The 13,551-nt window shown below is 39.9% G+C and overlaps 1 protein-coding gene across 1 annotated transcript; it reads left to right on the forward strand.

Annotated features, from left to right (window-relative positions):
- Positions 1-2,371, forward strand: LOC132043359 (general transcription and DNA repair factor IIH helicase subunit XPB1-like). The gene has a single exon (XM_059433865.1). It carries the CDS (start codon positions 1-3, stop codon positions 2,245-2,247), a length of 2,247 nt encoding a protein of 748 aa, XP_059289848.1. The 3' UTR covers positions 2,248-2,371.
- Positions 2,372-13,551: the final 11,180 nt, after the last annotated feature.

Raw genomic sequence — 13,551 nt, forward strand, 5'->3', positions numbered from 1 at the left:
ATGGGTATAGCAGAAAATAGTCGTCCCCATAAAAGGATTAAATTCTCACATAGACCTACAATTGCTCAAGTTGAAGAAGACGATGATGATTCCATTTCGAAACTCATAATTCATGATAGTGTGAATAAAGAAGGAGAATTAATGAAAGATTTTACAAAGTTGGAACTGAAACCTGATCACGAAAATCGACCGCTATGGGTTTGCTGTGACGGTCGCGTTTTCTTGGAAACATGTTCTCTTTGTTATCAACAAGCTACTGATTTCCTTATAGCTATTGCTGAGCCTGTTTCCAGGCCTCACTCTATTCATGAATATAACCTCACACCTCACTCTCTTTATGCTGCCGTTTCTTTAGGCCTCCAAACTCATACTATCATCTCTGTGTTGAACAAATTATCAAAGACTAATCTTCCTAAAGAGGTTCTTGATTTTATTCAAGCTTCAACCTCTAATTATGGTAAAGTAAAACTAGTACTCAAGAAAAATCGTTACTTCATCGAATCCCTGTATCCGGAAGTGCTGGAAAAGCTACTCAATGATGATGTTATATCTCGAGCACGAATAATTGCAAGTAGTACGAGTGAAGAAGAAGAAGAAGAAGAAGAGACGAAAACACAATATTCCTTTGAAGTTGATCCTGTACTAGTTGAAAGTGTAAAGCAACGTTGCTTACCAAACGCGTTAAATTATCCAATGTTGGAAGAGTATGATTTCCAGAACGATTCTGTAAATCCTGACTTAGATGTAGAGATGAAAGTTAATGCTCGGCCACGGCCTTATCAAGAGAAGAGTCTTAGTAAGATGTTTGGGAATGGCAGAGCTAGGTCTGGTATTATAGTGCTTCCATGTGGCGCGGGGAAATCGTTGGTTGGTGTTTCTGCAGCAACAAGTATTAATAAGAGCTGTCTTTGTTTAGCTACAAATGCGGTATCTGTTGATCAATGGGCTCAACAATTCCGGCTATGGTCCACAATTCGAGATGACCAAATATGTCGTTTTACTACTGACAGCAAGGAACAGTTTCGCGGGGATAATGCTGGAGTAGTGGTGACAACTTATAATATGGTTGCTTTTGGTGGGAAACGTTCTGAAGAATCCGAGAAGCTTATTGAACAAATAAGAAAGAGAGAATGGGGATTGCTTCTTTTAGATGAGGTCCATGTAGTTCCTGCTCATATGTTTAGGAAAGTCATCAGCCTCACAAAATCTCACTGCAAACTTGGACTTACTGCCACATTGGTTAGGGAGGACGAAAGGATTACTGATCTGAACTTCCTTATCGGTCCCAAGTTGTATGAGGCTAATTGGTCTGATTTAGCAAAAGGAGGATTTATTGCAAATGTGCAGTGTGCTGAGGTCTGGTGTCCCATGACTAAGGAGTTTTTCGCTGAGTATTTGAAACAGGAAAATCAAAGAAAGAGACAGGCTTTATACGTAATGAATCCTAATAAATTCAGGGCTTGTGAGTTTCTGATCAGGTACCACGAGCAGCAGCGTGCTGACAAGATTATCGTATTTTCTGATAACCTGTTTGCATTGACAGAGTATGCAATGAAGCTTCGGAAGCCTATGATCTATGGTTGTACCAACCACGTGGAGAGGATGAAAATTCTCGAAGCATTTAGAACTAGTCCAGTGGTGAACACCGTTTTTCTTTCAAAAGTGGGTGATAATTCCATAGACATCCCTGAGGCAAATGTGATCATTCAAATTTCGTCCCATGCTGGATCAAGGCGCCAAGAGGCACAACGTCTAGGTCGCATACTCAGGGCAAAGACGCACCCTAAAGGGGGATCAGGGATAGAGGAAAAATACGATGCCTTCTTTTACTCGCTTGTGTCAACCGATACACAAGAAATGTACTACTCAACAAAGAGACAACAATTCCTGATTGATCAAGGTTACAGCTTTAAGGTGATAACGAGTTTGCCTCCGCCAGATTCAGGACCAGAGTTGAGGTATTACAATGTTGAGGAGCAGCTTGGGCTTCTGGGAAAGGTACTAAGTGCTGGTGATGATATAGTTGGTATGGAGGAAATAGAAGAAGAAGACACAGATGGCAAAGGCCTTGATAGAGCAAATCGCACTGTGGGATCAATGAGCACTTATTCAGGAGCCAAAGGAATGATCTATATGGAATACAGTGGAGGCCAAAAGAAACCTGGATCTGGAGGGCTTGTCCAGACAAAGAACAAGCCCAAGGACTCGTCCAAAAGACACTTTTTGTTCAAAAAACGCTGCGTATGAATAGGGCAATGTTATCGGTAGAAAGGCGCTATGTAAAGTTTGTCTTAGATAGTAAAGTAGTACTTCGATGTCGCATGTAGCTGCTAGTCTAGAGCATTTGTAAATAGTTTTAGGTAGGTTCATTTAGTAGAATGTGTATAACCTATGGTTTCTGCCACTTTTTAATTTTTTTTTTTTTTTCTTCTTCTTAATTTGGGATGGTGAGATTTCTCTTTTCTGTCATTCTGGTAGGTACCACTTTAAAGTTAATTGTTTGATTCGAAAAGCCATGGAGTCCATCAATCGGCCAAACGTTGGGTAGCAGAAGTGATCCAAAGCCATAGACGTTCGTCATTGCAATCCATCCTCCACTTTCAACTCTTGGTGATGAAGTGAGATGACAAATTAAATGACAAAATCAAACACTATTTTCCTATAGCAGGTAGAAAACGTAGCATGGAGATAAAAGTATACGTGCTATGCGGTAGGGAGTCTTTAGCCTGACTTTTTCATGCTTTCCGATTGTAATCATCAGTGGGTTTAAGGGCCTTATTAAGCAAAGCTGGAATTCAATATGCTCTGAGACTAGGACTAGAACTTGCAGTTCCCAACAACATAATATGCTTGCTTTGACACTTAGTTGTGGTCAACTATGTTAGTTCTTATTCCTTACTGTTCATTTTGCTCCATTTAAGCATGTCTCAGTCCAAAATTATAAGATGGTAGTCCTCTACATTTCGTATTGGCATATAAGGCTTTGAAAAACCGTACGACTCCTAACAAATATTTGACCTAAAGGTAAGTGGACTACATTGACTAACACTTAATCCTAACTAATTGTTAGAGCTTATATACACATTTTTCTTCCACAAAAAGGCTGAAGGAAGAAAACAAAAAATTGAGGCAAATCTAGCTTTCCGACGAGCTAGAACAAGGGTGGAGGCTGTCAATCCAATTCATTACTAGTTAGTATGTTCGACTAATAAAAAATTCACTTTATACTCCTATTTAGATTTACGTAGGGTGAATACAATCATATGCAATCAAATATTATCCAGCTCTGATGCAAAAACTCAAATTCAAAAATGAAATAGAAAATTTACAAAATTAAAAAATAAATATCACTGAAGGTGGTTGTAAGCCTTATTAGATACCATAGCCAATGGTTTGCAAGGTCTCCATGGATTCCAAGAGATTGTAGATCTTTCGAGACAATTACCTTTCATGTGATTTTAGGTCTATATCATCTTCTTTTAATACCTTCAATCACCATGATCACCCCTACAAATCGGTGCATCTAGAGATCGATGTAGGACATGATCTAAGTCATCTGAAGTTCCAAGCATACAAAGAGTTCATTATGATGTTCATGGGCAAAGGTCGGGACATATGAAGTATGGAAAGATCTGTGGATCTGAGAAGCTCCATCATCACTTGTGACGTTAAACTATTTTCTCTTTTCTCCTTTTCTTATACTCCTTGCCTCAGGACTTCTTTTTTGATTTATGCTGTTTACAAAGACGGTGTTTGCTTGATTTAGCCTTCTTCGAGACCTTTGTCTTATCTTCTGAAAGTGACGCTTCTGAAGAACCAGCTAAATTCAGCCACACTGGTTTCTCTGGACCAACGACAACTCCATTTCCATATCCGTCCATTAGCCCCGTAGCATGATTCCCTGATTCTGCAGAATCTGCGCAACCAGTTTAATCCATCCGTGACCCAATAGAACCTCTGTTTCGCTTGACTCTGCATATAACAAGAGGTGTAATTAACTCAGTGGGCCAGTAAGCTGCATTGAAATTGCAATTCAGAAGGAAAAAAAGAGAGGAAAAAGGAAAAGGACACACATTTGCATTCGTCATTCTCGTGTTTTAGGGTCTATGCAGCTGTATGCCCGAAATTCTAGATACTAACATATTTTAACTGTTTCCCGGAATTTGTGATGAAAACAGAAATACTAAAAGATTGAAAGTCGTACTTTTTTTTTTTTTTTCAGAATTGGTAATTGTATTGACAACATACACCAAGAAGGTGCAAGCAAAATTATGTCCCTTCTTTGTTTAGAGGGATCCAATCAAATTTATCAGTTCCTGTTTCACTAGTAAGAATGTAAAATTCTGTTTACACTAAAAATAAACCGAAAGTAAACAGTTCGTCCTGATCTTCTGAATAGAGCTTTCTTTATCTTCGAAGCATACATTTTCTATTTGTTTCAACAGTCATAATTTTGATATCAACCTACTAGTAGCACTCAATTTTTTTGAGTGTCCCATTTCTATCTTTTTAACAAATATAAGTCCTAAAAACATACATTAAAAATAATTGAAGCTTTAATGTGGTTTAATCAAGAAATCACGATCTCACGTTAAGCTGTATAATTTTTTTTTTTAATTGAAATTTCCCAGGTCGTCTGGGGTGTCATAAATCAGAAAGAAAGTACGCAAGAGGAGGACTTGGCCTTAACCTGTTATTACAACACAAGGATAAAAGTTTTATCCTTCAAAAGAGGGAGGTGAAACTAGAAGAAATACATTCCATCCCTCGCAAAAGTTAGACTACCTATACAACTAGCTAACAAAAAAATTTGCCTTGTCATATTTGGTCCTTATCGAAGGCATTTGGCTCTTGTTCAATTGGAATGGACCTTTAGCCCCCACCGGAAGTTGCTGATAGGAGTCATAGAAGACTTCATTCTGACTGTTAACTGCAAATTTGGCTAAATGGTCCGCAACCTTATTTGCCTCTCTAAAACAGTGCTCCACTTTGACATTAGCTTGATTCTTCAATTGTTGTAGCTCTTTTATGATCATATTTAGTCTGAAATTGCAACATTTGTCATCATTAACCATCTGCACTATTACTAAGGAGTCCAACTCTAGTGTGAAATTAGTGAGGTTCTTTTTTTAGCATAAGATCATCCCCTGTTTAGCAGCAAGTGCTTCTGCCTCTAGATTATTTGCACATCTTGTGGGAGAGGAGAATGCCACGACAAAATCACCACTGTCATTTCTTAACACTAATCTAAACCGGCACTTCTATTAGCAGCAATAAAACTACCATCAGTGTTCATTTTCAATGTACCAGCAGTAGGCAATTTCCGACAAACAATGGTGGGTTTAGGACAAGGTTTTAGTCTTTGGAGATTGTCACAAATTGAAGACCAAGTTAATGTCAATTTATGAGAGGGGAAGGCCTGAGAAGTAGCACTCAATAGGTTCCTTTCTGCCTGCTTGATCATGATGTACACACTGAATTTCTTCCTCTCTCCATACTTGCACTCGCAATTTTTCTGCCAGATTTCCCAACATATAAACAAAGGGACAATCTTGGCAATCATCTTGTGAACATCATTTTTATGTCGTTTGAGTCCACCAGATATTAATCAGGTGTCTGACAGTTCCCCGGTGAGCAGCAATTCCCGGTGGTCTTCCAAAGTGATTCCATATGAGTTGAGCAGTTTCACCTGCAACAAAAACATGAAGCATATTTTCTGCTACTGGGACTAAGAAGCAATTACAGTTGGTGTCCTTGTTAGCTCTAAATCTGGAAAAAAATTCATCAAAAGGAAGCTTACCTTGCCACAACCTCCAATTGAGGAAGGAGACTTTAAAAGGAGTGTTAGAGTTCCATATTTACCCAAGAACTGGTTTTGAGGTTTTTTGGTTCAGACAAACTTGTTGGAGTATTTTCCATCAATAGTTAAGTCCCAAAACACTTGATCTTTTCTATTTTGGTTCCCAATTGTGTTGCACCATATGTTCTGTCAAGAACATCCTTCAATTTCTGGATATTCCAAACACCATCTAGTAAGAAGTGACTGACTGAGGTTCTAATGCTTTTTCTACTATTAGGGTAGAACTTAGCAAGAGGACCTTTACCACTCCAGTTATCCCACCAAAAGCTGCTAGAACCAGAGTTAATTTGCCAAAACATGTGTTCCTCAGCCCTATTTCTTACTTGAGTCATCATTTTCCAGAGATGAGAGTTACCTGAGGCCCACTGTTTAGTAGTACAATAGGATCTGATACAGTATTTGTTTTTCAGGAAAGTAGCCCAAAGAGATGGAACTGATCTGAGTCTCTACCATCGTTTTGTAGCTAAGACCATGCTTTGTTCTTCCATACTGCTTATACCATTCCATCCTAGGGATTTCTTCTCATTCCGTCCGTTCTGCTAGCTGGTGTCGCCTTCTCTCTTACTTATCTATTCCCATCCATCTTTACCTCCTTTACTCTACTACTTCCCTCCTTCAAGGCGTGATTAATGCGCCTTAAACCTCTCTTTTGAAAAAGAATAGGTTTCTCCATGAGCTCCAATGATATTTCTTTGACCTCGATCTGCTCCCCAGAATAAGTTGGCAAAGTGTTTGTCCAAAAGTTTGAAAATTGCCTTAGGCAGAGTTAGTGCTTGAGGGTATATGTTGGGAGTGCTTGAAGCACATGTTTGATGAGCACTTGCTTTCCTCCATAGGACAACATTTTTCCTTGCCAACCTCCCAATCTTTAAATAACTTTGCTTACCATAGGATCAAAGAACTCAATCTTTTTTCTTCTAACGTATACAGGACATCTGAGGTAATTGAATGGAAATTCCTTATCCATGAACCCTGTACTGTTTCTCATTCTGTTAATTCTGGTTGCAAAGGTTTTTGGGGTTGTCAGGAAGAAACTTTTCTCCCTATTCACCTTTTGATCTGCTTCATAACAAGCTTGATAGACTTTGTTCTTCCACTGCTGACGATTACTATTTCATCTGCATAAGACAAATGATTAATCAGTGGACCTCTTTCTGACATAGAAAAAGGGGTAAAATTCTCATTTTGTAGCAAATTATTCAGTAATCTAGTTAAAACTTCAGCAGCTAAATTAAATAAGGAAGGAGATAGAGGGTCCCCTTGTTTTAATCCTTGAGAAGAGGTGAAGAAGCCAGTCCTTATACCATTAATAAGGATTGAATACCAAACACCTGAAACAAGATTCAATATCAAATTAATCCAATTGTCAGAGAATCCAAATTTCCTAAGAACTGCTGAGACAAAGTCCCAAGACATTCTATCATAAGCTTTGGCAATAAAAATTTCATCACTATATTACCACCCTTATTAGGCTGAGAAATAGATTGGATAATTTCCTGAGTGAACTGGACATTTTCAGTGATTAACCTATCTTTAACAAATCCTAACTGATTTTTAGAGATAAGACTAGGTAAAAGAGGGTTAAGTCTTAAAGCAAGAATTTTTGAAATAATCTTATTAGAAAAGTTAGATAAACTAATAGGTCTAAACTGAGCAAAACAATCAGGAATACTAGTCTTAGGTATTTAGAACAAGACAAGTATGAGAGCAGAATTTGGTAAGTTTTTTCCCCTTAAAAAATCAATGACAAACTCAGTAATATCATGTTTGATGATATCCCAATAGCTTTGGAAGAATGTGCCATTGAAGCAATCTGGTCCTGCTGTGCTATCTGCACTGAGGCTAAAGACTGCTTCCTTGATCTCCTCCTGAAAAGGCAATTTAGACAAGTTATTATTATCCGAATCAGTAATAATACTAGGAATAAAACTGCAATTTTTCCATTGAAATGAAGTTTGATGGATGTGTATCGCACAAAGATATTATCTAATTTCCTTCTTAAATTTTCTCTACATTTCTCTGCATGTTGCACACCCTGAATTTTATCAAAAAGCAACTTGAAATGAGGTAAAATGGCCCTAAGCCCCTAACAATGATTACCTTCTTGTACTCCACGAACAGTTGCAGTTAAAAATCATGAATTTGCCCCCCCCCCCCCCCCGCCCCCCCTTTATATGAAGACAGGCAAATGGGCCCTCCTCCTCATATTTTCATCGCTACTTTGCAGCAGGAGGACCAATGTATTAATTTTTCGTGCTCGAGCACCCATTAACCACGAAAATTTAACTCAAGGTCACATCCAAGTCTTGTAATTACTAGAGGTGATAACTTGACCAGGCCAAGTCAAAGCCCACTTAAATTTGTGATTAAGTTAATTAGGATACAAAATATAATTTTAAAACTTGTTAAACTTTTGAAAAATACAAAAAAACACAACTTAATCCCAAAAAATCCAACAGCCCACCTCCTCCTCCTCCTCCCCCCCTCCCCCCCCCCCTCAAAAAAAATATTTAAAAAGTTTTGATATTTTTTTTTATTTTTTCACCCCCCCCCCCCCTTCCCCCCCTCCCTACCTCCCCCCCCCCCCCCCCCCAATTTTTTTTTTTAATTAAAAAGTTTTAAATTTTTTTTCACCACTCCCTCCTCCTCCTCCCATCCCTCACCGCGCCCCCCCACCCCCAAAAAATAATTGTTTTTGACCCCTCCTCCCCCCACCCCCGTGACCCAACACCCCACCACCTCCACCCCTCCAAAAAAAAATTAATTTTCGTTTTTAAAAAAAAACATTTTGAAAAGTTTTTTTTTTTATTTTTTGCAGCAACCGCCCCACAAAAAAATAATTTTTTTGAAAAGAAGTTTTGATTTTTTTTTTAGTTTTTTTTTATTTCTTACTCCATCCACCCACCCCCAAAAAAAAAATTAATTATGTTTTAAAAAAAAGTTTTTGTTTTGTAACGACCCGTTCGGTCGTTATTGCGTTTTTGACCATTTTGCACCGTTAACGGGCCCCCGAGCCTTATTAGCACCATTTTGACCCGCGAGGAAAGGTGGCATGGTTCCTTAGGCATTGGAGTGAGCTTTTAACTGAAATCCGTTTGACTCATAGTTGACTTTTGGGTAAACGAAATTTTTTTGGATATCCGTCGACTCCGAGAGATCCGGATAGTCGTTTAGAACTTGTGTGTATATTCGGTTCGGTTCCCACTGCACTCGGGTGCATTTCGGGACTTGGGTTAGAAAGTTAGTTTTGAGGTATCGGGGGTTAACTTGGTCAACTAAACCTCCGATGGGAATTTTGAGGCCACGAGTGGGTTCGTAGCGCGTTTTTATGCATAACTGCATGTTTTGTTTGTGTTTGGGAGGTTCCGGGATGGTGCCAAGTGTTGATTCCAAGTTTGGAAGACACTAGAAAAATTTTGATGTCTGGTGGCCGCTAAAGCGACGGGGTGACGCCAAAGCGGTCTGCCGCAACAGCGGCCGACGGGCGGTGACTGGGGTATTTAATGATATAAAACCCCAAGTCTTTTCATTCATTTATTATTCCGAAAGTGGTTTATTTTGGGAGCTTTTCTAGAAGTTTCTTGGGGCAAACTCTTTGAGGTAAACTTATCCATCTTCTCTACCTAATCTTGATTCATTATCTCACCCAGTTATCATTAATCCATGCTAGAATCTTCCTAAAGTTATGAGAACTAAGTGGATTTTGGGTTATCTTCCCCTAATGAACTTGTGAGTATAAAACCTTGTTTTGTTAATGAATTTAGCATGGGTTAGCATGGAATTGATGGGTAATGAATATAGTAATTTGAATCTTCCATTTTTAAGTCTTAATTTGTGAATTAAAGGTTAGGGTTTATACCCAAATTTGGGGGTTTTCTATATAATCCGAATTTTGAGTAATTGTTAGCTAAATTAGTTGATTATTGATGGGAATTGAACATCTAGAACACTAATTCCATGGTGAGAGCCTTAGATTATTATTTTTACTTTATTAGTTTATGAACCCTAATTTATGGGTTGGAATCTGGGGATTTAATAAGAGTTAAGTTTATTAAATGCCTTCTTCTTGTTTCTAATTCTGCATTCGAATATGCTAGACTTTGATTATCTTGAGGCTCAACGTAAAGGAAAGGGCAATTAAAGGAAAGGGCAATTACATACCATATTCGAATGTGGATAACAATTAAATTTGTAAGTGGTTAATAGGATATGTGGTTAGATTAATTTATAGTATAAGATAATAGCAAGTAAATAGTAGTTATTGATAAATAATATTAAAGGAAACTTAGGAAGTCAAGTTTATGAGATCTGCGAACTGGTCCGGTCTGGAAGATGCTCCCTTTATCCGAGCCAAAATACTTAAAAAGGTTTCCCTGCCACTTCTCTGATTACAAATGTGTAGAATAATAAAAAGCTAACCCCAAAAAGAAAGGGGTAGACCTCTATTTATAGCTAACAACAAATGGGCCCTAGTACAATGTAAGAAAAAGCCTTTCTAGAAAATCCCTAAAATGGATAAGGCTGCGTTTGTACAGTCTGACACCCGTACTGTTGTCAGCGCAAATGGCGGAACGGTCAAGTGACGCGTGGCTTGCTCCATAATGGATTCTCCGAACCTATGATGAGTGTGCTCTCTTAGGCTCGGGTTTTCCGTGCTCATTAGAACATCCTCAATTTTGACGCAGAGTTAAATATACTCGACCCCTCGAATTTTGCTCCCATAGATTGTAACAACCTCACTCTTACTGGATCTCATATCGAACAGCTTTAAACTTTACCCCGATTCTTACCGAGTACAAATTGCATCGGTTTTTACTGTATACAAATAGTCCTCACACTTTTCGGATCGAATTTTTGTCAAAGTGACGAGAAGTGGAATGATTTCCTCGATAATTTCTCTAGTAAGCTTTTACTTCGAAAACAAGCGGGAAATAAAACATCATTTTATATCATGTCACTCTGACTCGGGCACGTGTCTCCTTCCAGTTGGATGGCTTCATCAACCGCTTCAGAGTTACGTCCCTTCAGGTCACGTCTCTGTGACTTCGGACACATGTCCCCTCTTGGTTGGGTGACTTCAGTAACCGCCTCAACATTTTCTCTATATAAAGAGTCACAGTGATTTCATTTCTTCACTTTCCACCTTTCATCCCTCGTTTGTTTTCACTTTCCTTCAAATCTTTGTTCAGAAATTTCGTATCTTCGAAAAGTTGTTGTGGAAATTCATCCGAGGTCCCGAAACCCTCTTCATTTTCTAAAAAATCTTCTTAAACCTTCCTTAAGTCCATTTTCTCATCTTCATATTTTAGCCTTCGAATCTTCATATCTTCATACCTTCATCCCAGATCTTCATATCTTCTTATCTTCATCATCCATACTCAAGAAATGGAAACGGATACCGACTCTATTTCTCAAAATGTTCCTTCGATATCTTCTCCGGCTACCGAGCTTGTCGCTGGTCCGGGCGACAAAATACAAATTGATTCCTTCGAACCTACGGCCAAAGATATAATCCCCTCGAAGTACAATTTTAACCATGAATTCGCCTTTGAAAAGGTCGTATTTCGATGTGAGACGTTACCCATCCTCGATCAAAGAGGAGCATCTTCCTCGAGTCCTGGCCGAATGCGGCTGGGATAACCCCCCCTAGATATTTTTGCTCCCGGTGATGACGAGTCAGTCACCGACTTCAAAGAGGGATTTTTATACGTTTATGCATATCCTTTCACCCTCAAGCTCAACCCTCTAATAGATCCGATTATTTTTTAAATGTCTTTGGACGTATAAAGTATGCCTTGCTCAGATAGGCTTGAACATTTGGAGGATTGTGGCCTGTCTCCGTCTTTTGGCTAATAATGCCAAAATCAACTTTACCTTGGCCTATCTGATTGGGCTATATTGCCCGAGGATCTTCCGCGACGGCATTATAAAAGTCTCCAAACGAGGCAAAAACCCATTCTTTCCTGTGTCGACGAGAACAGGGATCGGAGCTGGCACGAGCGTTTTGTCCGGGTTAAGACTAAGGACATTATATCGGCCGAATATATGCCTTTCCCCGAAAGGTGGAATGACAAACGTAAGTTTTGTGGGCTTATCTCATTTACGTGTCTTCGAGCACTTCTTCTAACCTTTTCCAATGTTACAACTGAAGCATGGATTCCGGATGCAATTCCCGAATTCGTCAGGTAGATTGAAAATCTCATCGGCCAACACCCGCACGATGATTGGACATGGGGAATTTGTCTCGTGATCGATGGAAAGCACAGAACCACGGTATCCTCTTCTTCCTTAATTCTTGTCATTCTTTTTCGTTCCACTTTACTTCGATTTAATCCTTCGATATCCAGGTTTGGGCAAAGGCTCCGCGACCCTATAGCCCACACCACCGGACGAGCCCGCCACACCGGGTTCAAATTTTGATATATCAGGATCAGTACGGCTCATTTCTGAGGCTGAAAAGAATAAGAAAAAAAACCAAGTCTAAGGGTGAGAAGAGAAAGAAAAGCTCGAATAATGCCGTAGGTTCAAACGAAGCTTGAGGTCTGAAAGATGACCCCGAGGATGATATTTGGGTTGCGAGTATCACCACAGGTACTGCTGCCACTGGGGCCGAGGCAACTCCGATGGAGGTCCCAAAAAAATTATTGCTGCTGATTTCCCAGGCCCGACCAAAGGTGGGGAAGTCGAGGCCTTTTTTCCCCCGTTAACCGAATACCTTCAAGCCTCAGTTCCACTAAGATTCGGTGATTTTATCGATATTACAGGTGACGCTTCACCCGAGGTGGTGCCTTTAGTAAAGAGGGCCAAAAGGGTCGACACAACTTCAAGGGCCGAGACACATCCAAGGGCTGAAACAATTACAACTGCTGACCTGCCCCCAAGGGCTGAACCAGTTACTATAGCCGAGATACCATCAAGGGCCGATACAACTCCAACTTCTCCTCCTGCTCCGTCTTCGGAACAGGAGAATCTTAATGACATGTTTGCCAATACTCCTCCTGCAACGGCGAAAGCCTCGGGGTTTGGCCACCTCCCTATTCCACGAGCAACGAGGATTGCTAGTCGGTCCAGTGAGTCAGGTTCGAGATCTAGACTTGTAGATATTTTTTCAGCTCCAATGTAGAACCGAAGAGGACCAGGTCGACCATGGTCACCGTCCCTGAGGACTGCAATTTTTTATCTTGCCCCGTGGGGGTTGCCAGTTATCTAAGACCTCTCATTTAAGATTTGGACAAAGACAAGATGGAGGGACTCTCGTGGCATTGCCTTTTAAACGAGAGTATGTATGCCGACAACCGGGTAAACATTCTTACCTGCCTCTTCTAATAAGTTTAAACTTATCTGGTGTAACTTTCACCATTTGCCGATCTCTTAACCTTGTTTATTTTATTCTCGCAGAGTGTTGTGCTTGTGAATGAAGGTTTCCTCTGAGCCCAGCACGAGATAGACGACTTACGGGCCCAGTTAGATGCTCAGGGCCGAGAGACGGAGAAGTTCAAACTTCTCTTGCAACAAAAATAGGATCAGCTGAGCCAAGTTGTTGCCCCTCCAACTCTCCAATCCGAGCACGACGCAGCCAAGAAAGAGAATCTTCGGTTGAAAACTGAGCTCAACGACGTAGTCAAAAAACAGCAAAAATCCTGGAAGAGGACAACAAACAGCTCAGCCGAGACAATGCCAAATATGCCACC

This window comes from Lycium ferocissimum, unplaced genomic scaffold (genome assembly GCF_029784015.1).
Source record: "Lycium ferocissimum isolate CSIRO_LF1 unplaced genomic scaffold, AGI_CSIRO_Lferr_CH_V1 ctg2330, whole genome shotgun sequence".
NCBI classification, from domain to species: Eukaryota; Viridiplantae; Streptophyta; class Magnoliopsida; order Solanales; family Solanaceae; genus Lycium; species Lycium ferocissimum.

What these genes read in the sequence shown, in the direction of transcription:
- LOC132043359 (XM_059433865.1), top strand. Translation starts at nt 1, where the DNA reads ATGGGTATAGCAGAAAATAGTCGTCCCCATAAAAGGATTAAATTCTCA.